Source organism: Aulonocara sp. 'chitande type north' Nkhata Bay, linkage group LG11 (assembly GCF_057382095.1).
Source record: "Aulonocara sp. 'chitande type north' Nkhata Bay isolate Kocher_YH1m ecotype deep benthic linkage group LG11, A_spYH_male_GT1.1, whole genome shotgun sequence".
Lineage (NCBI taxonomy): Eukaryota > Metazoa > Chordata > Actinopteri > Cichliformes > Cichlidae > Aulonocara > Aulonocara sp. 'chitande type north' Nkhata Bay.
In genome coordinates, this window is record NC_141354.1 from 33,630,810 (window position 1) to 33,656,308 (window position 25,499).

At 35.6% G+C, this 25,499-nt stretch overlaps 2 protein-coding genes across 3 annotated transcripts; one reads left to right on the forward strand and one right to left on the reverse strand.

Moving 5' to 3' along the window:
- Positions 1-14,262: 14,262 nt before the first annotated feature.
- On the forward strand, positions 14,263-20,716 carry ankmy2a (ankyrin repeat and MYND domain containing 2a). The gene is made up of 10 exons (XM_086312267.1): positions 14,263-14,490; positions 14,927-14,991; positions 15,799-15,937; positions 16,044-16,142; positions 16,551-16,711; positions 17,095-17,309; positions 18,405-18,540; positions 18,732-18,860; positions 19,060-19,189; positions 19,789-20,716. The coding sequence occupies exons 1-10, from the start codon at positions 14,424-14,426 to the stop codon at positions 19,926-19,928; spliced, it is 1,281 nt and encodes a 426-aa protein (XP_086168393.1). The 5' UTR covers positions 14,263-14,423; the 3' UTR covers positions 19,929-20,716.
- Positions 20,717-21,724: 1,008 nt separating this feature from the next.
- On the reverse strand, positions 21,725-23,913 carry lrrc72 (leucine rich repeat containing 72). 2 transcript variants are annotated; one of them, XM_086312269.1, is made up of 7 exons: positions 23,866-23,913; positions 23,699-23,772; positions 23,529-23,598; positions 23,371-23,452; positions 22,545-22,658; positions 22,329-22,418; positions 21,725-22,246 (listed from the first exon to the last, which is right to left on the reverse strand). In XM_086312269.1, exons 1-7 carry the CDS (start codon positions 23,878-23,880, stop codon positions 22,152-22,154), a joined length of 540 nt encoding a protein of 179 aa, XP_086168395.1. In that variant the 5' UTR covers positions 23,881-23,913; the 3' UTR covers positions 21,725-22,151. The 2 variants fall into 2 exon arrangements, with proteins under 2 accessions (XP_086168395.1, XP_086168394.1); XM_086312268.1 differs by lacking the exon at positions 23,866-23,913 and having other exon boundaries at positions 23,699-23,819.
- Between the last annotated feature and the right edge of the window lie 1,586 nt (positions 23,914-25,499).

The following is a 25,499-nucleotide window of genomic DNA, read 5'->3' on the forward strand; positions in this document are numbered from 1 at the left end:
TTCTTCTGTGTAACCTTCAGCTTTTAGCAGTTCAGCACTTTTGTTTTCACGTTAAATTCGGTTTTTTTTTTTTTTATCATTCAACATTTTTAACTCAAAATTCAGCAATTAATTCATTTCAGTGCATACATTCAGATTCAAGCATTCACACTGCAGTTTCTTCAGAAAATGCACTTTCTAGTTAGTGTGAATGCTTGAAAAGCATTCACAGTATTGTTCTTCTAATCTTTATTAGTGTGAATGCTTGAAAAGCATTCACAGTATTGTTCTTCTAATCTTTATTATTATTTTTTCCTATTCCGTACGTTTTTCGCCGACTATCTCCTTCAAAACCGTTCAACTTAGAAAAACCATTCAAACACCATTAGATTCCTCTTCTTTTGGAATGGTGTGCTTCTACTTTTCTCATTTTTAACATTTATATTTTTAATTTTATTCAACTTTATTCAACAAAAATTTCCCATGTATTTCAATGGGGAGACCCTTCAAATTCTCATTCAACTTACTCATTTTTAAACTCTTACTACTTCAACATACGTTCACATAGAGCCACCATTCAAACTTTAAAACGAAGACAAGACATTCAACTATTCAACTTGTATTTATCTTTTCAATATCTATTATACTTTTTCTTCAGTTCCAGTTTAAGTTTCATGATGTTTTTTCACCCGTTTCAGAGTTTATAATGGGTGTGTATGGGACGGAATGTTGGGGCTAGAGTGAGGCAGCTCAACTGCTAGAGTGAGAGGAGCAAAAAAATTAATCTTAAAATCTTTTTTAAAACTGCTGCTGTGTCCGCAGCGTTTGCTCTACAGGTATGATTTTACCCTCAAAACGTAGCCATGGCTGTCCTCTTTCATCCAATGTGTTTACTATTGTACTAGGTGTTATGGTTCTTTCATAAATGTCACCAATGCACAGCCTCCTCCCTCCAACTCTTCCATAGACTCTAATGTTAAAATGGCTCAGAAGGTTCGTTTGAAAATCAGAAGAGCATGGTGTCTTTCCACTGTCACCACGTCCATATAATAAGCTCCACAGGCATGAAAACTGAGAATTAGGTAGACTAGACATGGCTGTCGCTCACAGTGAAAGAATTTTGTCAATACGACTTTTACTTTTCATTTGGGAGCGATTTGTTTCGGCCTGACTTTTCTGTTCATTTTAAGCAGCAAAAGTGAGGTGCATGTCTGTGTACGTGTGTATGGAGCCATTGGGTGCGGTCACTATAGCAACCAGGCTCACACCTGCCTGCTTAACGAGCTCTCTCTGCCACTCTGCCAAAATTCATCTTAAACACTTCTCTTTCAACTGCTGCTGTGTCCACAGTGTTAAAGCCATCATTTTACCCTCAAAACGTCGCCATCGTTGTTCTTTTTCCAACATCTTGTCTTTCAAAGCTCAGAGATGTAAACTTTTTAAACTGTGTGGGTCCAAGTGGAGGGATCACATTTTAGTCATTCAGTGATTCAAAGAATATGACCTTTTAATATTCTTTCAGATGTTTTCTGACTCTAAATGTTCTTTTCTCATTTCTTAGGTTTTTCTAATTTACAATTAAAACATTTTCAGCTTTTTTCCAACTTCTTCTTCTGTGTAACCTTCAGCTTTTAGCAGTTCAGCACTTTTGTTTTTAGGTTAAATTCGGGTTTTTTTTTATCTCATTCAAGATTTTTAACTTAAATTCAGTAACTAATTCATTTCAGTGCATACATTCAGATTCAAGCATTCACACTGCAGTTTCTTCAGAAAATGCACTTTCTAGTTCTATTTTATTATTATCTATTCCGTACGTTTTTTGAAAGCCTACTCCTTCAAAACCGTTCAACTTAGAAAAACCATTCAAACACCATTAGATTCCTATTCTTTTGGACACTGTTGCTTGTATTTTTCTCATTTTTAACATTTATATTTTTAATTTTATTCAACTTTATTCAACAAAAATTTCCCATGTATTTCAATGGGGAGACCCTTCAAATTCTCATTCAACTTACTCATTTTTAAACTCTTACTACTTCAACATACGTTCACATAGAGCCACCATTCAAACTTTAAAACGAAGACAAGACATTCAACTATTCAACTTGTATTTATCTTTTCAATATCTATTATACTTTTTCTTCAGTTCCAGTTTAAGTTTCATGATGTTTTTTCAGCCGTTTCAGAGTTTATAATGGGTGTGTATGGGACGGAATGTTGGGGCTAGAGTGAGGCAGCTCAACTGCTAGAGTGAGAGGAGCAAAAAAAATAATCTTAAAATCTTTTTTAAAACTGCTGCTGTGTCCGCAGCGTTTGCTCTACAGGTATGATTTTACCCTCAAAACGTAGCCATGGCTGTCCTCTTTCATCCAATGTGTTTACTATTGTACTAGGTGTTATGGTTCTTTCATAAATGTCACCAATGCACAGCCTCCTCCCTCCAACTCTTCCATAGACTCTAATGTTAAAATGGCTCAGAAGGTTCGTTTGAAAATCAGAAGAGCATGGTGTCTTTAGACTGTCACCACGTCCATATAATAAACTCCACAGGCATGAAAACTGAGAATTCAGTAGACTAGACATTGCTGTCGCTCACGGTGAAAGAATTTTGTCAATACGACTTTTACTTTTCATTTGGGAGCGATTTGTTTCGGCCTGACTTTTCTGTTCATTTTAAGCAGCAAAAGTGAGGTGCATGTCTGTGTGCGTGTGTATGGAGCCATTGGGTGCGGTCACTATAGCAACCAGGCTCACACCTGCCTGCTTAACGAGCTCTCTCTGCCACTCTGCCAAGATTCATCTTAAACACTTCTCTTTCAACTGCTGCTGTGTCCACAGTGTTAAAGCCATCATTTTACCCTCAAAACGTCGCCATCGTTGTTCTTTTTCCAACATCTTGTCTTTCAAAGCTCAGACATTTAAACTTTTTAAACTGTGTGGGTCCAAGTGGAGGGATCACATTTTAGTCATTCAGTGATTCAAAGAATATGACCTTTTAATATTCTTTCAGATGTTTTCTGACTCTAAATGTTCTCTTCTCATTTCTTAGGTTTTTCTAATTTACAATTAAAACATTTTCAGCTTTTTTCCAACTTCTTCTTCTGTGTAACCTTCAGCTTTTAGCAGTTCAGCACTTTTGTTTTCAGGTTAAATTCGGGTTTTTTTTTTTATCTCATTCAAGATTTTTAACTTAAATTCAGTAATTAATTCATTTCAGTGCATACATTCAGATTCAAGCATTCACACTGCAGTTTCTTCAGAAAATGCACTTTCTAGTTTGAATATATATTTGTAATTTTGGCTTTCATGATATTTTAATGAAAGTATCTTTCTTTTAATTGTGTTCAAAATGAGTGTGCAGCACTTTTGCTTCCTCAAAAACAGTATAGCCTACAAAGAATTATTATTTATGTATTTATTGATTGTGTTCAGCTTAATTAACATCTTATAGTTAGATTATATTTTTATCGTATTTATCCAAGAATTAACTTTTTCTTAGGAGTCAATCAAGCATCTAATAAGAGTTTATTTTGTCTCCATGTAAACACCCACCAAGCAAGTTCTGTGTAGAATCTGCTGTTGTGGAGATCAGAGAAATATTTTACTGCTATTGTTCATGGTCATCATCATTATCATTGCATTAATAACATAATCTACAGCATTGATATTGTATTCAGATGTTTAAACATATTGGCACCCAATTAGCCTTTATTACAGGTGCAGTTATAACCACTTTAAACTGTTGAGTTAAATCTATAATCTTAAATGCTTTGGAATGCTTTTCATAATCTTAAATGTTTATATGTAGATTACATTGCATTATAAAAAAAGGCCTAACTCTGAGTACACTCTGTGCCAAAGTAGACAGGGATCGCAGGCTTTTGCAGAGCGTGCTTGTGAAAGTGAAACTAAAGCAGAGTCTAAGTGTAAGTTACTTTGAGGAGCTGTTGGGAGGATGCTACTCATTTATAGGTGAGAGGTTAATCATATTTTGCTTGTGACTGCAAAACTGTACCTGCAAAAGAACAGTTTGTTGCAGAATGTGTGCCTGATGTTCCAGACGATAAGGCAGCATCCGGCAGTGACAGGAAGACACCTGGCATGGAGATGAGGCGATGTTGCTTTTTCAAACTGTGTTAAAAGTCATTGTGGTTTTGAAACTTATGCATGTGATGACCCATGAGGGGGCGTCATAAATTTCCCTGATGATATAAAAACAACTGATTGTGTATTGTTAGAGAGAGATCGATGCTGTCTGCGTACAGTGTTCATCTCCCACACGTGTGTTCATTAAAATCATCGTTTGACTTAACCCGGCCAGACCAGTGTTGTTATTTTGGATTTCCTCCTATATCCCTCCTCAGTATTTGAACCCTTAACACTGTTTTACATCCTTTACATTACCCACACCCTGTATCATAGTTGTATATAAAACAGACACATGTACGATAAAGCTGAAATTAAAACATCCAAGATCGTTTCCTACAGTTTGCTTTCCCAGTCAAATTGAACCATCTGAATTTTCAGTTTCACAGTCCCTCAGAGTCTTAGAATAATAATAATAAGAGTAAATCCTAACTATGTGAACTGATATGTATATTAAAATGTAAAATCTTTAAAAGCCAATGCCCTTTTTTCTTCTTTGATTACCTTTAATATTACCTTAAAAAAACAGAATAAAACAGCTTTCCACTGGAACCTATTTGTGAAAGCTGGTATGTAACTTGTAGCACTACGTAGTCTCTATATATGAAATCTTTGCAAAAATAAATTATAAATGCAGCAGGTCAAATCAGAACAGACTTTCCTGTCACTGCATCTACTCAAGTAATTTATTGTATTTATTTTATCTCATTTTATTCTTGTATACCGTGGCACATTTTTATGTTTATTTTATTTTGTTAATTTATGCGCTTGGATGACAATGAAACCTTGAACCTACTGTTCAACATTTGTTTTAAGTCAGTGTTTTTGACCACAAGTTGATGAAGCCTTCTAAATTTATTTCAACCTAGCATATTTGCCATTAACATGACTGTGGCTGAAAAGTAAAATGCCTACAGATTTTGACTTTCTTAAAAAGCTTTCGCATCACAAGTTCATACACCATAAACCTCACTACATCAGTAAACACATACATAATAAATTAAAAATTTAATTCAAATTTAAAAAAGAACACACACATCGGTCTCCTGTCTTTAGTATCTTTATTCTTATTATTTTGTGAAAGCTCATCAAAAAAACATTAATTTGAACTGTGGCTGATCTACGTGGGTTGGAGAATTTAACATCTTAGACAAAAAACTGCCTCAGCACTTGTTTATGACCTCTAAAATAGCCTATTAAATCAGGACTTCCCGAAAAAGAGCTAGGGTGTGCCAAGATTTCTCCTGAAGCTCTTTGCATGCTGATGTCACAAACCTAAATCCAGACAGGAGACTTTGCATATAGTCAGGCTTCAATCTCTTCAGAGGAAATTACATGTATTTACTTTCATTCCAGTCGTCTAGCTCTACTTGCCTAAATATGATCATGAGATTTTAAGACAATATTATTTAATGATCAACAAAATGCATATAAAGTGAAATGCAAAGAGAATTCTAATCAAACAGACCAATTCACGTATGTACCGCGGCACAGAGGTTCGGAAACACTGGGCTATAATACATACAAATCTAAAAAATATTTTAATGAGGGGCTACATAAATAATATTTTTGTCACCTCAGACACATCACAGCAAAAACTTTTTTGTGTGATTTTCAGACATTAAGCTTGTTATTGGATTGCATTTAAACATTGATTAATTGAGGTATTTTATTTCCCTTTATCTTGTTTTACTTCTCTCTTTTCTTTTTTTTCTTTTCTTTTTTGTCTTTTTAATCGTGGTACTTTATTTGTGTAGACTTAGACTTCTTTTTTTTAACTCTTTTGTCTTCTCATTGATTTTTTTTTTTAATTTCATTGAACTATATTCTGCTTTTCAGTTATTTAATTTTTTTTTATTATTTTATCATTTTAAATTAAAATATCAGAGAAAGTTTAAAGGGTAAATTGATTTTTGCTGGAATGGCAAACAGCTGTGAATCAAAGAGTCCCAAAATACACATTTGTAAGATATTATTTTATCTTCGAAGTATATACTAACTATTGTGCTACTTTACATTAAATAAATGTAACATTACATTCAAAATACTAAATTGATTAAAATGCTAAACAAGGTTTTTGTTTTTCTACTTTATATACCCTAAATAAAGGACAAATCTAATAAATGGTTGCTGCATTCCAAAGAATCCCCTGTGCTGAAGTAATATGCCTGTTATCTTATTCATGTTGCTTGAGTGTGTGCAACTTATTTTACGATTTCTTACAATTTGATGAGAACAAGTCTTTTTTTCTTCTTTTATTTGTGTTCTAATTGTACTTCTTCATAAGCACAAAAAAGTAGAAATGTTCAAAAAAGAAAGACAAGAGAAAACAAGAGATAAGACAAAAAACAGCTCACATTGTGTTTATGTAACCAATACGTCTACTCACCAAAGAATGACTGAAGCAATATGGATAACAGCAGAGGACAATTTATTTAGGGTCTGATGCCGATTTACCATCGGTGTCCAGCACTTTAAAGGATTGATGGACTGGAGCACATATCCCTCAAAACATTCTATGTACAGCATATAATCTTTTTCAAAACCCTGACTATAGATCCCCTGACCTCCCTGAACTCTTGGTAAATGGGCATAACATTACAGCTAACAGTCTAAAAAAACTCCCAAATTAGGGAATTATTTACCAATGTTTTTTTCCCTTATAGATCCAATCCAAATTCCATCTCACATCTGTTCCTTGGTGATCAAAAGAAAGAGATCAGAAACAATTACCTAAAACTTCCCATTCCTCAAAGCTAAGGAGGTCCACTACAAAATCCTTTCTGGTATTTACCCTTCCAAAGAATTTCTCAGACGTCGCTTTGCTATTGATAGTAATTCTTGCTCTTTTTGTGATGGGGATATTGAATCAACAGAACATTTATTTTATAATTGTATATTCTGTAAAGCCCTGTGGAACGATGTGCACTACTGGCTCTTCCCAAAGATTCCAAATTTACTTGAATTTTCTAAAAATGATATTATCCTTGGTTCTCTAAGAAAAGAAAAGAAGCTTGAAAGTGTTCTAAATGTAATAATTATTATGGGCAAATTCTTCATTCACAAATGTCGTTTTCTGAAAACAAAGCTGTCCTTTTGTACTTTTCACAAAGAACTCTGCCTCTTCCTCTCATCTGTTAAATTTATGGACAAAAAACAAGCTCTGGTTCTGAATCATATGATTATTGAATTAGATCTGCTAGAAAACCCCTAAGATATAACGTCTTTTTTTTTTTTTTTGCTTGTTTGTTTGCTTTGATTCTGTTTGGGGTTTGTTTTTATTTATTTATTTGTTGTTGTTTGTACTTCCTGTTCATTATCTATCTTCTATATGTTGGAATTCAGCCTGTTCTGATAATATTTCATGTTGGGAAAATAGAATCTTTGTAGAGATTGCCATAATTGTTGTACATTTCTGTGCAATTAAAAAAAAAAAAAAAACAACAACTTTCTAGACTTCTGTGGAACTCATCAGTTTTTTTTTCAAAATTAGATCTGTTTGACACTGTCTGAACAGCAAAACATTTCTGGATTTTTATATATATATACATATATATATATATTTATTTATTAGGGGTGCAACGATTCACAAAATTCACGGTTCGATATTTTTTCGATACAAAAAAATGTTCATGCCTTTTTAATTTGTCATTTATTAAAATTATAAATATATATTTTAACTCAAAAGTACAAGATTTCAATTTTATGTTGCTGAAACAACAAAGTAATAAAAAAATTTATCTATCTGATCGACAAATCACTCATCTTTGGAAAAGAGAGTTTATTACAGAGAAATGGCTCTTTCCAAAATAAAAGCTATACTATACGCTTCTTCTGGGCTATATTCTCAGCAGCATATTAAACATATCAGGTCCCCATAAGGACAATCATGTGCTAACTCAGTGAATCTGCGTTCGACTACGCCTAGGCTGCACTGTCGAGCGCAGATCCACTGAGCGCTCAACACAGACAGCATCGTCAGAAGAAAAGTTGATAAAATAAATTAAAATTCTTGTATTGTTCGATACATATGCGTACCAAACCGAAAGCACTGTATCGAACGGTTCAATATCGATACGAGTATTGTTGCACCCCTAATATATATATATATATATTCCTTACTTGGACTGACATTACAGAATGAAATGTCATTCATTTCATCTTCTCCTAATTTACATAATCCACACAGGTATCCATGTCTGCCAACTTCACAGAGTAGTGCAAGGATTCCTGTTTGGAACTCTGCAAGTAAACAACTCATGTTGCTGATAAGAATTCCTGATAAGTTTGCAATAACATACCGTTCAGGACTGTAGTTTTGCTTAATTTGAATATATATTTGTAATTTTGGCTTTCATGATATTTTAATGAAAGTATCTTTCTTTTAATTGTGTTCAAAATGAGTGTGCAGCACTTTTGCTTCCTCAAAAACAGTATAGCCTACAAAGAATTATTATTTATGTATTTATTGATTGTGTTCAGCTTAATTAACATCTTATAGTTAGATTATATTTTTATCGTATTTATCCAAGAATTAACTTTTTCTTAGGAGTCAATCAAGCATCTAATAAGAGTTTATTTTGTCTCCATGTAAACACCCACCAAGCAAGTTCTGTGTAGAATCTGCTGTTGTGGAGATCAGAGAAATATTTTACTGCTATTGTTCATGGTCATCATCATTATCATTGCATTAATAACATAATCTACAGCATTGATATTGTATTCAGATGTTTAAACATATTGGCACCCAATTAGCCTTTATTACAGGTGCAGTTATAACCACTTTAAACTGTTGAGTTAAATCTATAATCTTAAATGCTTTGGAATGCTTTTCATAATCTTAAATGTTTATATGTAGATTACATTGCATTATAAAAAAAGGCCTAACTCTGAGTACACTCTGTGCCAAAGTAGACAGGGATCGCAGGCTTTTGCAGAGCGTGCTTGTGAAAGTGAAACTAAAGCAGAGTCTAAGTGTAAGTTACTTTGAGGAGCTGTTGGGAGGATGCTACTCATTTATAGGTGAGAGGTTAATCATATTTTGCTTGTGACTGCAAAACTGTGCCTGCAAAAGAACAGTTTGTTGCAGAATGTGTGCCTGATGTTCCAGACGATAAGGCAGCATCCAGCAGCGACAGGAAGACACCTGGCATGGAGATGAGGCGATGTTGCTTTTTCAAACTGTGTTAAAAGTCATTGTGGTTTTGAAACTTATGCATGTGATGACCCATGAGGGGGCGTCATAAATTTCCCTGATGATATAAAAACAACTGATTGTGTATTGTTAGAGAGAGATCGATGCTGTCTGCGTACAGTGTTCATCTCCCACACGTGTGTTCATTAAAATCATCGTTTGACTTAACCCGGCCAGACCAGTGTTGTTATTTTGGATTTCCTCCTATATCCCTCCTCAGTATTTGAACCCTTAACACTGTTTTACATCCTTTACATTACCCACACCCTGTATCATAGTTGTATATAAAACAGACACATGTACGATAAAGCTGAAATTAAAACATCCAAGATCTTTTCCTACAGTTTGCTTTCCCAGTCAAATTGAACCATCTGAATTTTCAGTTTCACAGTCCCTCAGAGTCTTAGAATAATAATAATAAGAGTAAATCCTAACTATGTGAACTGATATGTATATTAAAATGTAAAATCTTTAAAAGCCAATGCCCTTTTTTCTTCTTTGATTACCTTTAATATTACCTTAAAAAAACAGAATAAAACAGCTTTCCACTGGAACCTATTTGTGAAAGCTGGTATGTAACTTGTAGCACTACGTAGTCTCTATATATGAAATCTTTGCAAAAATAAATTATTATAAATGCAGCAGGTCAAATCAGAACAGACTTTCCTGTCACTGCATCTACTCAAGTAATTTATTGTATTTATTTTATCTCATTTTATTCTTGTATATCGTGGCACATTTTTATGTTTATTTTATTTTGTTAATTTATGCACTTGGATGACAATGAAACCTTGAACCTACTGTTCAACATTTGTTTTAAGTCAGTGTTTTTGACCACAAGTTGATGAAGCCTTCTAAATTTATTTCAACCTAGCATATTTGCCATTAACATGACTGTGGCTGAAAAGTAAAATGCCTACAGATTTTGACTTTCTTAAAAAGCTTTCGCATCACAAGTTCATACACCATAAACCTCACTACATCAGTAAACACATACATAATAAATTAAAAATTTAATTCAAATTTAAAAAAGAACACACACATCGGTCTCCTGTCTTTAGTATCTTTATTCTTATTATTTTGTGAAAGCTCATCAAAAAAACATTAATTTGAACTGTGGCTGATCTACGTGGGTTGGAGAATTTAACATCTTAGACAAAAAACTGCCTCAGCACTTGTTTATGACCTCTAAAATAGCCTATTAAATCAGGACTTCCCGAAAAAGAGCTAGGATGTGCCAAGATTTCTCCTGAAGCTCTTTGCATGCTGATGTCACAAACCTAAATCCAGACAGGAGACTTTGCATATAGTCAGGCTTCAATCTCTTCAGAGGAAATTACATGTATTTACTTTCATTCCAGTCGTCTAGGTCTACTTGCCTAAATATGATCATGAGATTTTAAGACAATATTATTTAATGATCAACAAAATGCATATAAAGTGAAATGCAAAGAGAATTCTAATCAAACAGACCAATTCACGTATGTACCGCAGCACAGAGGTTCGGAAACACTGGGCTATAATACATACAAATCTAAAAAATATTTTAATGAGGGGCTACATAAATAATATTTTTGTCACCTCAGACACATCACAGCAAAAACTTTTTTGTGTGATTTTCAGACATTAAGCTTGTTATTGGATTGCATTTAAACATTGATTAATTGAGGTATTTTATTTCCCTTTATCTTGTTTTACTTCTCTCTTTTCTTTTTTTTTCTTTTCTTTTTTGTCTTTTTAATCGTGGTACTTTATTTGTGTAGACTTAGACTTCTTTTTTTTAACTCTTTTGTCTTCTCATTGATTTTTTTTTTAATTTCATTGAACTATATTCTGCTTTTCAGTTATTTAATTTTTTTTTTTATTATTTTATCATTTTAAATTAAAATATCAGAGAAAGTTTAAAGGGTAAATTGATTTTTGCTGGAATGGCAAACAGCTGTGAATCAAAGAGTCCCAAAATACACATTTGTAAGATATTATTTTATCTTCGAAGTATATACTAACTATTGTGCTACTTTACATTAAATAAATGTAACATTACATTCAAAATACTAAATTGATTAAAATGCTAAACAAGGTTTTTGTTTTTCTACTTTATATACCCTAAATAAAGGACAAATCTAATAAATGGTTGCTGCATTCCAAAGAATCCCCTGTGCTGAAGTAATATGCCTGTTATCTTATTCATGTTGCTTGAGTGTGTGCAACTTATTTTACGATTTCTTACAATTTGATGAGAACAAGTCTTTTTTTCTTCTTTTATTTGTGTTCTAATTGTACTTCTTCATAAGCACAAAAAAGTAGAAATGTTCAAAAAAAAAAGACAAGAGAAAACAAGAGATAAGACAAAAAACAGCTCACATTGTGTTTATGTAACCAATACGTCTACTCACCAAAGAATGACTGAAGCAATATGGATAACAGCAGAGGACAATTTATTTAGGGTCTGATGCCGATTTACCATCGGTGTCCAGCACTTTAAAGGATTGATGGACTGGAGCACATATCCCTCAAAACATTCTATGTACAGCATATAATCTTTTTCAAAACCCTGACTATAGATCCCCTGACCTCCCTGAACTCTTGGTAAATGGGCATAACATTACAGCTAACAGTCTAAAAAAACTCCCAAATTAGGGAATTATTCACCAATGTTTTTTCCCTTATAGATCCAATCCAAATTCCATCTCACATCTGTTCCTTGGTGATCAAAAGAAAGAGATCAGAAACAATTACCTAAAACTTCCCATTCCTCAAAGCTAAGGAGGTCCACTACAAAATCCTTTCTGGTATTTACCCTTCCAAAGAATTTCTCAGACGTCGCTTTGCTAGATTAGATTAGATTAGATTAGATTAGATAGAACTTTATTAATCCCTCGGGTGGGTTCCTCTGGGAAATTCGATTTCCAAAAAGCACAGCACCGACAGAAGTTTCAGAGTTACAGAATATTATATATATATATATATATATATATATATATATATATATATATATATATATATATATATATATATATATATATATATATATATATATATATATATACACACACACACACACACACACACACACACACACACACACACACACACATATATAAATACAGAGACAATATAAATAAAATATACGAAGGGGATAAATAGAATAAATAGGAATAAAAAATAAAAATACAAGTGAATGAATTGCACATTTCAAGTATTGAGTCTATTGCACTGTTGACTATTTACAAAAGTATTGCACAAAAGGTATTGCACAGTGAGGTGAAGAGGCACTACAGCTTAGTTGTTCCCCCCTCCTTTGTCCTCCTGTTTCCCCTCCCTCTCCCCTCCAGAGAGGAGTTAAACAGTCTGATGGCGTGTGGGACAAAGGAGTTTTTAAGTCTGTTAGTTCTTGTCTTTGGGAGAAGCAACCTGTCACTGAACAGACTCTTCTGGTTGTTAATGGCCGTGTGCAGAGGATGCCTGGCATTGTCCATAATGTCCATCAGTTTCTTTAGTGTCCTTTTCTCTGCCACTGTCACCAGAGTGTCCAGCTTCATGCCGACCACAGAGCTAGCCCTCCTGATCAGTTTCTCCAGCCTGGATGAGTCCTTCTTTGCTGTGCTGCTCCCCCAGCACACCACAGCATAGAAAAGTACTCCAGCAACCACCGACTGGTAAAACATCCTCAGGAGCTTCCTGCAGATGTTAAAAGACCTCAGCCTCCTGAGGAAGTACAGTCGGCTTTGGGCTTTTTTATACAGGTGCTCTGTGTTGCATGACCAGTCCAGTTTATTGTCCACCCACAGCCCGAGGTACTTGTACTTGTTGACCACCTCCACCTCCTCCCCCTCTATCTGAACCGGCAGTGGACCTGCTCTAGACCTCCCAAAGTCCACAACCAGTTCCTTAGTCTTTGAGGTGTTGAGTTGCAGGTGGTTTGTGTGACTCCATGCGACAAAGTTCCTCACCAGACTTCTGTACTCCTCTTCCTGATCATCCCAGATACACCCCATGATGGCTGTGTCGTCTGCAAACTTCGGAATATGGCATAATTCAGAGTTGTAGCAGAAGTCAGAGGTGTACAGGGTGAAGAGAAGAGGGGACAGCACAGTTCCCTGTGTGCTATTGATAGTAATTCTTGCTCTTTTTGTGATGGGGATATTGAATCAACAGAACATTTATTTTATAATTGTATATTCTGTAAAGCCCTGTGGAACGATGTGCACTACTGGCTCTTCCCAAAGATTCCAAATTTACTTGAATTTTCTAAAAATGATATTATCTTTGGTTCTCTAAGAAAAGAAAAGAAGCTTGAAAGTGTTCTAAATGTAATAATTATTATGGGCAAATTCTTCATTCACAAATGTCGTTTTCTGAAAACAAAGCTGTCCTTTTGTACTTTTCACAAAGAACTCTGCCTCTTCCTCTCATCTGTTAAATTTATGGACAAAAAACAAGCTCTGGTTCTGAATCATATGATTATTGAATTAGATCTGCTAGAAAACCCCTAAGGTATAACGTCTTTTTTTTTTTTTTTTTTTGCTTGTTTGTTTGCTTTGATTCTGTTTGGGGTTTGTTTTTATTTATTTATTTGTTGTTGTTTGTACTTCCTGTTCATTATCTATCTTCTATATGTTGGAATTCAGCCTGTTCTGATAATATTTCATGTTGGGAAAATAGAATCTTTGTAGAGATTGCCATAATTGTTGTACATTTCTGTGCAATTAAAAAAAAAAAAAAAAAAAAACTTTCTAGACTTCTGTGGAACTCATCAGTTTTTTAAAGGGGTGTTATCTCTTGCACTTCACTGTTGTGACATATGATGAGAAAATGTGACATTATATCTAATCCTCATATTTCTTAGATTTTTTTGTTGCATTGTTCTAAAAAGTCAAAAAGTCCAGACGGTGGATTAAACGTTGACGTATTTTTGACTGTGACACATATCCTCCCTACTAGGGGTTGGCAGTGGTACGTTCCAGATGACAGCTCGTTCTGAGCTAGCCTTCATGCCTGAGCATCAGCATACTGTCGGAGCCACGGACAGTGTAGAGTTATTTGAAAACTCGGTGGTTTATTTGTGCCATTATCGTCTCGTTTGAAGCTAATATTGGCCAGAATGTCTGCTTTAAAGAAAGGAGACTTGTCACCAAGTGAAAAGGAGTTGTTTGAGGTTATTACTGCAGGTAAGCTGGCTAACGCTAATCCCTGAAAACACCATACAGCAGTTAGCTCTTGTTAGCTCTTTGGAGAAAATGTGACTGAATTAAATAACTGAACCGCAGTTAAAGCCGTGATGCATGTTTGCAGCTTCTTTATTAATAGCAGTTGACTTTAAAATTAGCTGTGTCAAAGCTTGTGAATAGCTGATGTTAGCTCAAAGCTAATCATTCAGGCTAAAATGTAGTCCCACCTCACTAATGCAAACTTGCAGGATAACATGAGTTTTAAACGTGATCTAAGTGGACCGAACTACATGGTAGATTAGAATGATTATGCAGTGTATAAGTTGGACTATGGCAGACTAATTTAGAAAAAAAATCTTAATTTAATATAGTTTAGTAGCTGTAAATCGTAGTGTTGTGTGTACTGAAATAATACTGAGGGGGTTTTTGTCTTTAGGAAACGTTCAAGAGGCCTCAAGGTTGCTGGGCTGTAAGGATGTTCGAGTCAACTGTTTGGATGAGGTAAAAGAGTATGTCTGATCGCAATATCGAGAAAACAAAACATGCACAAGTAACAAAGCACGTTATCTGTCTCGTCTCTTTTACGTATTTAATCGAATGTTGACTTGCAATGATAATTTTTAGTTACGTTTAATTTATATTAACAGCGTATGCACTAATAATTCTTTTTTTGAGTACAGATACTAAATCTGGTGTCATAAATTGACAACTTACTGGACATTTTTCAAAAGCTCCTCTCTACCTCGTTTACAAGGGTCAGGGGGGCGGGGGCATCGATTTATATTATTTCTTGTGTCTTATCCTTGTGACAAAAATCGCATTCATCTCTAATTACGATATAATCATCAGGCCAAAAGGTTCAAATGGTAAAATAACTACATCTGAGACACCATCTGTGGTTTCATCTAAAAAGTAAGTCTTTTCATTTCAGGACTGCAGTGTATTTGTGGAGCACACATGATGAGCTATTTAAGACAAGGTCAAACACATGTGTTGCTGAATAAAAGGACAAATTATAAGTCACCACTCTGAAGGACTTTAGAGGACGTTTGTCCTGTCCACCTGTCAGAAGCAGATGGTTGTAGTTTGGTGGTTTTTAACTTTACTGTACCTGTAGCAGATGGTGAAGGTAAGTACAGACAGATAATAAAAACAAGCATTTTAACTGTTTAGAAGCAATTGTAGTAACCTTTTTTTTTAATCTATTAGTTTTGAATTTTTTTTCTGTAAATATTTCCTTATTTCTAATCTTTGCTTAAATGCAATAAATATCAGCAGCTTTTCTTAACTTTTTTGTCTTATCCACAGTATGGGATGACTCCTCTCATGCACGCCGCTTACAAGGGAAAAGCAGACATGTGCAAGTTGTTGCTTCAACACGGTGCAGATGTGAATTGTAATGAGCATGAGCATGGATACACAGCGCTGATGTTTGCTGGCCTGTCAGGTAAAACCTGTGTGTGCATGTTGGTTTTAATCGCTCCAGCAGCATCACTGAAGAATCAGTTGTTTCTTTATTAAGTGTTGTGACTTTCCTTCTTTTGTGCCTGCAGGAAAGACTGATATCACATGGATGATGCTGGACGCAGGGGCAGAAACAGACGTAGTTAACTCTGTCGGAAGGACTGCTGCACAGATGGCAGCTTTTGTTGGTACGTTTGGAGTAACGGTTAGCTTTTAGGTCTAGTGGTCTACACACAAAGACAAAAAGACAGAGACAAAACCTTTTTAGTCAGATTTTTTTTTCTTCTTTTTGCATGGGAAAAAAAACTAGAGATTGGCATTAGCTTCAGTTTTTTTATGTATTTCTTTTTCTTAACATCCCTTACCTACCTACTTGACCTACATTAGATACAAATTATTGGAACTGACTGATCTTGGGTATGATCACTTTTTTTTGATTACATCACTTCATTTTTTGCTAGCTGGTACATTCCACCATCCGTGCCCTCCATACACACTGAAGAAATCTTAGAATTGCCTTTAGTATTTCCGTTTGACTGGTCATTTGTTGTACATGTGCTAAAACAAATGAACAAACTAATTTGTTCTCTCTTTAGGGCAACATGATTGTGTCACAGTGATCAACAACTTCTTCTCCCGTGCCAGACTGGATTACTACACTAAGCCTCAGGGTTTGGAGAAGGAACCCAAGCTACCACCCAAACTTGCTGGACCTTTGCATAAGGTCATCATGAGCACCAACCTGAACCCTGTCAAGGTAAAGCTTCCCTGGTTTCTAAAAGGTCATGATATAAAAATATATAATTGATGCAGCTATTGTTATTACCCACTGATACAGATTAAAGTGCTGTTGCAGTCTTTATTTATTCATTTGCAAATATTACTCTGATTTCTTCTGGTTATGGGCATTGTGCAGCAAACTTTCAAATACATTTTGTCACTGAGCAATGGGGTATAGTTAAAAACAGCCAGATACTGGTTTAGCTCTGATTGACTGGTCAACAGCAGGGATGTCCTGTGGTGCACTTGGAGCTATGAACGGAACTGAAAACAGATTTTTACATCACAGATTATGAGCAAAGACATGTAAACTGCATTTCTTTTACTAAGAAGAACCTCGGTGTTTGATTTGTTTTCCAGATGGTGATGCTGGTGAAGGAGAATCCTTTACTGGCGGAGGTGGAGGCGCTGGACAAATGTCGCCGGGTGATGGAGCTTATCTGTGAGAAGTGCATCAAGCAGCAGGACATGAACGAGGTGTTGGCCATGAAGATGCACTACATCAGCTGTGTGCTGGGAAAATGTGCCTCCTTCCTCAAAGACCGTGAGGACAAGCTAGACGGTCTCCTTAAGAGGTGTGTGACCTACAATAATCTAGTGTTTACTTTCTGTGCTTTTTGTGTGTGTTAAATAAATGTAATGATAGCACAGGTTAGAATGTGTTCTTAATTAATTTTTTTAATGCTTCTAAGCAGCTTTTCATGGTAGGGCATTTGTTTTTGTCAGTGTTGTGACCAATATGGAGCGTAACAACACTGATGGTGACAGAATTGTTGGTTATTCTACCCACTCTAAGGCTACGTTCACACTGCAGGTCTTAATGCTCAATTCCGATTTTTTTTTGGTCAAATCCGATTTTTTTGTCTGCTCGTTCACACTACAAATAAAATGCGACAGCAAACGCGCTCTAGTGTGAACCCTCAAAGCGGCCCGCATGCGCAAAAGAAGACGTCACACACAACGCGCTCTGTTTAGACCCAGAGCAAACAATATTGTTTGACTGCTGGCCCTTAATATAAAGACTTCGGACTTCATGTTTCCCAATTTTTGCTTTAAGTTATTTTGTTATTTACATAATAATGTAGATAACCTAATAATGATCCTTATTGCTGTTTTAGAGGAGCGGTGCTTCAAAGGATAGTTGCAGATTTCTGTCAGAATCTGCAGGTTATGCAGTACAAATAAAATGTTCACGTTTCTCCAACGTTGTCTTCCCAGCAGTCTCACCGGATGGCCAGGAAGCATTCGCAATTTCTTCTCGGGCGCTTCTCCGGCGCTGATAATTGGCGTCTGTCTTGTGTCAGTGACATAAAAGACGGATTTAATGCGACATGACCGTTCACACAGCAGTCGCTTTCTGAAACATCGGATATGTATCAGATTCAGTACCACATACGAAAGTGACCCAGATTGGATTTGAAAATATCGGATTTGTGCCGTTCACACTGTCACACCATGATCGGATATGGGTCGCATAGGGTCAAAAAAATCGGATTTGATGCGCTTTCGCCTGCAGTGTGAACGTAGCCTAACACTCAAGCCTGATCCTGAGTGGAGCTATGTCTGTTAAAACCAAAAATTCCAAAATGCAGTGAATTTTATTATTTTAAGTTATTTTTGAGATGACATCCACTGTACAGTTATAAATGCCTCTAATCCTTGTTTTCCAGCTTGCTGAAGGGTCGGGACTCTGATGGTTTCCCCGTGTATCAAGAGAAGTTTATCAGAGAATGCATTCGCAAATTCCCATATTGTGATGCTACTCTGCTGCAGCAGCTGGTGCGGAGTATCGCTCCTGTAGAGATTGTGAGTTTGCAAATCCAACTCACTGGAAAGCTAAATGGATCAAAAGGCTAAATTAAGCAATGTGTATCTTTTCATGAAAAAAAAAAAAAGTCAGAACTTTGTTTTGAATAGGTTTCATTCAAGCTTAATGTATTTTGTAATTAGCTGTGTGTGGTGGTTGATTTGTGTCTTTCTTTCTAACATCATTGCAGGGTAACGACCCCACAGCTCTGTCAGTGCTGACTCAGGCCATCACCGGTCAGGTCGGCTTCATGGACGCAGAGTTCTGCACGACCTGTGGAGAGAAAGGAGCCGAGAAGAGATGCTCCATCTGTAAAATGGTGAGCGTCAGAGCTACAACAGATTGTCGGTTTTACCTCAACAATGAAGCCTGTTGTTGTTTCTTTGTTTTAATTTGATGTGAAATTTTTAATTATGACCTTTTCTGAGAGTCCTTTCTTTAACTGACTGCTTGGATTGTTTACCTTTTTTGACATAAATGGTGTACAAATAAAGTTGTTGTTTTTTTTTTCTCACCAGGTGATCTACTGTGGCCAAGCTTGCCAAAAGATGCACTGGTTCACCCACAAGAAAGTTTGCAAGAAGCTCCAAGAGCAGAGAGAGAAACAAGAAGCAGAAGCAGCCAAACTGAGGATGCAACAGAACAAAGGTATTTTCTTCATTAGAAAGCTAAAATAAGTCACACAAAATAGTAACGCAAACATTTGTCCCACAGAAGCTACTAAATGTAGCTTCTGTGTTAAATGTTACAAAATGTGTGTAATGACAGCGTTCTATTAAAGTAGAATCAGTTCCATTTTAAGGTCATTTTAACATCAATATCTGACTTTTTACTTAAAATCGTCTGCTTCAGGATCAGTGTGAATAGAGCCATCATGTTTCAATATTTTTCTTTAAATTTCACTTTTGAGAAAACCCTTAAAAGCTCTAATTTTCTGCTTATGGATTTACAACAAAAAATCTTTTCAAATTTTAAAAAAAATTATGCTTTTCTTTTTACATTCTTAAAAAAAGAAAATTTAAAAAAGGGAGGCATACAAAATAACATCACTAATTAAGAGCTCATTTGAATTTTCTCCCATATTTAAATAAACTCACAGTAAAAGCATGCTGTGAAAGACTATATTAAAATATGATCAGTTTAATATAGAATTTTAACTGATGGTCATCAAGAGTTGATCAGGGATAAAACACAAAGCTGCATGTGATTAAAATAGGTTTGAATGACTTGTCTTGTTTGTCTTTCAGAGGAGAGTAAAGCTGTGCAGGATGCCACAGACTCCATGCAGGAGCTTTCAGTAGACACTAGCAGTGAGGTCACCCCTTCAAACACTGCAGCAGAAACGGTAACATCAGACCCTGCAAGCACCCCAGCTGCTGGCAACTGATGAACATCTGACAGTTGAAGACAATGACCATCTTCTCTAGGGTCTATCCACACACCACAGATAGAGAGCAAACTGGCCATAAGAATAAACGCCAGATAAAGACTCGAAGAAGGACTCATATTTATTAACAATCTAAGACTCTCACCATAACGGCAAGACACATCCGAGGAATGCCACAGTCTTTGTGTCCTTTTTCTAAGTTAACTTTTCATATGGAATTGTTATATCTGAATGTGAACACTGCATAGGCTAAAGTGTTTTTGGTAGACGTCACTGGGAGGGATTCGTAATGGCTCACATCCATTATGGAAAGCAATTCTGCCTTAAACTGTAGCAAACTGGGAATGAAGTAACCAATCAGAGTTGTTTCTTTGCAGTTATTTGATGTATTTCTGGGACGTCTTTTGTACTGAAAACATTATGGGAGCTGTGAGTGAAAGGCATGGCTGAAAAATGTTGACCAAAAATGTATATTTTTAAATATAAATGCCATCAGTTTATTTTTCGTGAATGATGAGATGTGACTTTAATTCTCAGGATTTTCCAAATTCCGACTAAATGGAAACATTTACTCCAGCATCCACTGTTGAACAAGGACATCATGTCAGGATGGCAAGTGTCAGTTTGTCTTGAAAGATCTCACTGTTTTAGTTTTGATGTTCTTTCATTTGTTGTGCACCATGAATTATTAGAGAAGCTGAAGTCAAAATATCAAGTTCATTAATGCTGTGATTGTTCTGAGAGCTGGTGACTTCAAATACATTAAACAGAGACCAACTTCACTGAAATATGCTGTAGATTCTCATTTTTTAAGTGTATTTATTTATGTTTGTTCACTCACTCCTGAAATTATCAGGGTGTGTTTAGTGCAATCGATAGCATGTAAATCCTGTGAAACACACTTGCCCCTGATCACAAATCATCACAAACTGCACATTACTTTTGTGTTTCCAGCTGTGCTCGATGTGCCCTATTGATTTGTTTCGAGTCTTCCTGAGGCCTTGACAAACATATTCAGCATAGCTTTCCTTTATTGTTCAAAATGCCAATTAACACTTTAAACCTTTACCTATAAACATTAAAAGTTACCAAGATGCATTCTGGGACTTGACACCTTTTCATAGTTTAGTAAAGACGTGGAAAATCATTTTGGCATAAGCATAAATGTCAGCGATGGACGAGGAGGCAGAGCGGTTCTGCTAATCAGAAGGTGTTTCGATTTATCCAGTATGCATGCCAAAGTGTCCTTGAGCAAGATACTAAAACTCAAATTCCCCCTAATGCATGGATCTAGGTATGAGTCCATGATGGGGTAAAGACATTCAAGGAATAGAATAATGAGCTGTATTGATGTGCAAATTTGTGAACGGGTGAATTTGAGAAGTTCTTTGAGTGCTGGTATTATTTATCAAGTGTATTACTTTGAGTTTTTTTGGTCAGAATAAAGTGGAAATATGTATTTATGATATATTCTGAGTGATAACTGGACTATAAATCAGTTTTTATTCTGTAATTGTTAGCTTTAACTTTGCTAATTAGGACCAAGCATGAAAACATCAAGTATATATGTGACTCACATTGTTTGTGCTGCTGTAACTTTACTGTATGGTTTCCATTGGTGGTATTTAACATCCAGAAGTGACGCATGTGAAAGAGCATGGAAATATCTTTTACAAGGAATCTGTAGTTCCGAGTATGTTGTCCAGGAAAGAACTGGTTAAAATGCGACGCTTCCTACTGATTTGAAATCAAGTCTGAGTATATCCTGTTCAGCAGACATAAACCACATTCTCCTGTCCATTAACCCATTAAACTCTCTTGTTTAGTGCACACTTAAGATGACTGTACAAACTGTTACTGCCAGTTTGCATCTATCATTTCATTTTGCATTTTATTCTGTTTGACATTTGTTTTAATTTCTTTTCATCTCTGGGGTCATCTGTGGCTCACTTTGTGTCAAATAACATTTTGGGGTATTTCAGATTTATTTTTACGGTCAACTTCTTCCTGTGATTGTTATTGGTCTTGGGGGAAATCTTCAGTTGTAGCTCTTTTTTTGTCTCAATCCTTCACTGTTTTGGTTTACTGGTACTTTAGGCTATTCAAATTTACGTTTGCAGTGCACCTTTTGCTCTATTTTGAACATATCACAGAAATAATGAGAATGGAGGAGAAACTTTGCACTGTGTAATGACTGAACTTGCATAGGAAGTTAGGAAGCTATCACTGGCATCTTCCAAAAGCCACAGACTGGAGGATGCGGTGACAATCCTGACTGTAAATCTGGAACGACGTCTTCCTCTCTGCTGGCTCCACTTCTAATAACACAACAGAGACAGTTCCTGTGTTTGTAATGACAAACCGCGTGTCCGATATGTCAGAACATTTCAACATCTTTACCTTTTCCATCTAAGATCTGGAGTGAGGGCAGGCGATGGATTACATGTTGGCGATAGCCAAGTTCATGAGAGATGGGATTGAGGAAAAAAGCTGCATTTTAAAATACACAGTATAGTCAAACATCCACATTTGCAAATGGATCTTTAAAGCATGAACAGAATTTCTCAGGCCAGGTTGTTGATCGGTGATGGGTGTGGTTGATGGTTCAGGACTCACTGGCATTTTGGAGCTGCTGCATCCTCCTGAGCTCGTGCATTGTGTCCTCCAACCCTCTGATCAAGTTGTTGTGAAGAAACAGGATTTGCAGGCAGGTCAGATGACTTAGAGCACCTGTGTGGGAGAGAAAGTTTTAAAAAGTCATGACTACATATGTCTTCTTTTCTAGAACTTTTTCTTCAGGTCCCTACAGCATATCTATATGCACAAATGTGCACGTCGAGGTGAAAAATTACTTTTAATAATTAAAAATAATTTAAGCATTAATTCCAGCACATTAGAGTAAAATGTTTTTTTCACCACTTTATATTCATCTGATTTGTGTAGTAACTTTAAAAAAAAAATCAAATAACTAATCTAAAAATACATAAGTAAGTATATATGAAAGAAAATAAATTGTTAAATGTTAAATCATTAAAAAGATGGGACTGTGTTATAACAGAGGAAACTATGTATTATTTCAAAATAAAAGTACAAAAGTGTTTGCCACAAATGTGTTGTAGCCTCCCCCAGTATTTCAGGGAGTTTCAGAATTTAGTTTAATAAGGACCTTATATACATGATTTTTTCTTGTAATTCAGGTGATGCTCTTTCTTAAAAGAAAGACTGCAGCACTTGTTTCAACACCTAAAAATTAAAGTACCTAACTAAATATGTTGCAAACTGTGAGTAAAAATAGAAAAATATATTATACGCATATTTTAAAAAAATCTACCATTAGACTTTCTTTTGACCCAGTAAAAATTACGAGTTTGTGTTTCTTTTTGTTGTTGTTGTTGTTTTTTGTTTGTCTCTTTTTTCATTCAGGGGAGAATGAGAGGTTAACCTGAGACAGACTTGATGTTGTTATTTTGAAGGTAAAGCTCAGTCAAGCAACAGTTGACGGAACGGCAGCTCAGCTCTCTAATCTGTAAGAATTAGAGAGAAATAAATTTAATCGTCTGTTCCATCCTGTATGCAAAAAAAAAGCTGTAAGTAGATTACCTTGTTGTTGTTCAGCCACAACGTCCTCAGAAAGTGAAATCTTGATAAATCAGGAACACTGGTGAGTTTTCTGTTTAACACAATACAAACCGTCTAAATAATCTCTGGAAAATTTTCCTCTGTAAGTTAAAGATATACATATATTTTAGAAAAGTAAATGCTTTTCTTACTTTGTGGCAAGGCTGAGTTGACAAACATCGCAGTCCCTTCTTATTCCACGCTTCTGGAGAGAGTCTTCGATGACCTGTGGGTAGTAGGAAAAGGAAAAAAAGGGGTAAAACATACATTCATGGCTGTGAAATGGTTGTGAGTGGTGTTGAGGTTAAAGCCGATTCACCTTGCCCACCTCCATCTTCTGCTATATTTCCTGACCAAGGCACACCTGTTGCCAGGATACACCTGTTGAAATCACAACAAACACAAAAGTTGCTCTTCTATTTCAAAAAAAATATGTGATTGTGATATGTGATGTTGTTGGTTTTTCTCTCATAGGGCTGTGGGAGATTTACGCACTTTTTGTTCATTTTTGCACAGGTTAAAGAGTTTATGTTTGTAACATCTGCAGGACAGCCAGAGATCCAGCAGAGGGCAATGCTTCACCAGACCTGAGTGGCAAAGTCAGTAGAATTCATTTAGGTTAACACAGTACATGCAGCAACCTAAATGATTAGTCAGATTTTTCTATTATCGCCAGCTGCATTTCAGCCACTTAGTGCAGTGATTCACATTTAAGTAACAACAGTTTAAGTCTCCATATGTGGAAAGTCATGTTTAAAGTACTTTTTTCCCATTTACTTTATCTGAAATTTGACTGTTTGTTTTTATTAACGTGCTTGCATGAACTATGTGTGCAACAAGGATGGCTTTTTGACCCCAGATACTATGTTTAGTGTCTGTTAGTCATAAGTAGAAACTGTCTCTTATGCTCTCAGACAGTTAACTGTTATTTAATGTGACTGGGCATGAAACAGAGCACTAAAACCCATTTGTGAAACTGACAACGGGAAAATTTGCTAAGTTACTTGTTCTACATTTCTTTCTTTGTCATGGCTCACTCGTCTTCACATTGTTGGAAATAGTTTTACTTGCATAAATGTAAAATCAGGCTACACTGTTACATCTTCAACATTACATAAATATTTTAAATAGAAAATATGTCTATGTAAAGTTTTAATAATCATTTTCATTTACAAATATTTACATTATTATTTTATTTAAGTCCTTCATAGACTTCCATACATAAAACTGAAATTATGGCTCTTGAGGAACTTGTGTTTGGTCACATCTATTCTCAATCTAATCTTAATTGACTTAATCGCTTTTGATTAATCAAAGTACTGATATACTGTAAATAGCCTCAGCTTGCGGTCAATTTGATGGGTGTTCAATCACATTTCATAATCTTCTTTATCAGCTGGAACAGGCTGATTGTAAAGTGGTTGCATAAAAATGAAAACTGTCAGTGGGAAGCATGATGATGACAAGAGTGATACCACTCCCCCTCTTTTGTTTGTATTATACATACAGAAGCTGACTAGCTTTGTTTACCACAAATGCTTGAAATGCAAAAACAGCTTGTTATAAATGGTAACTTAAGACAGCTAGCAGCATTTCTAAAACTCACAAATAACAACACATTTATTTGCCTTACATTGGCGTTTTCTACCTTTCCTTTTCACTATAACATTTCAAAAGTGTAAAAAGCAAACTGGCTAAACTCTGTATTGGATTCCACTATGACACCATGAAATCTTGTTGTTCTAAGCACCTCGGAGGACCTGCCAGTGTTCCTCCATAAATTTCGTTTGTCACATTCTCTTTTATCTTTTTGTGTAATCTGGGATTATGATGTTGAAATTTAGGGCTGGATCAGGTGACCCTGAATCCTCCGTTAGTTACACTGCATTAGGCCTAGGCTGCTGGGAGTTCCCATGATGGACTGAGTGCTCACTCAACTCTTTTCATTTCAAC

Coding starts and splice junctions, on each gene's coding strand:
- ankmy2a (XM_086312267.1), top strand. CDS start 14,424: ATGTCTGCTTTAAAGAAAGGAGACTTGTCACCAAGTGAAAAGGAGTTG. Junction 15,938..16,043: donor GATGTTTGCTGGCCTGTCAG/GTAAAACCTGTG, acceptor TTGTGCCTGCAG/GAAAGACTGATATCACATGG. Junction 18,541..18,731: donor GTATCGCTCCTGTAGAGATT/GTGAGTTTGCAA, acceptor ACATCATTGCAG/GGTAACGACCCCACAGCTCT.
- lrrc72 (XM_086312268.1), bottom strand. CDS start 23,811: ATGTTTTACCCCTTTTTTTCCTTTTCCTACTACCCACAGGTCATCGAA. Junction 23,453..23,528: donor TGTGGCTGAACAACAACAAG/GTAATCTACTTA, acceptor TAATTCTTACAG/ATTAGAGAGCTGAGCTGCCG. Junction 22,247..22,328: donor CCAGATCTTAGATGGAAAAG/GTAAAGATGTTG, acceptor TTGTGTTATTAG/AAGTGGAGCCAGCAGAGAGG.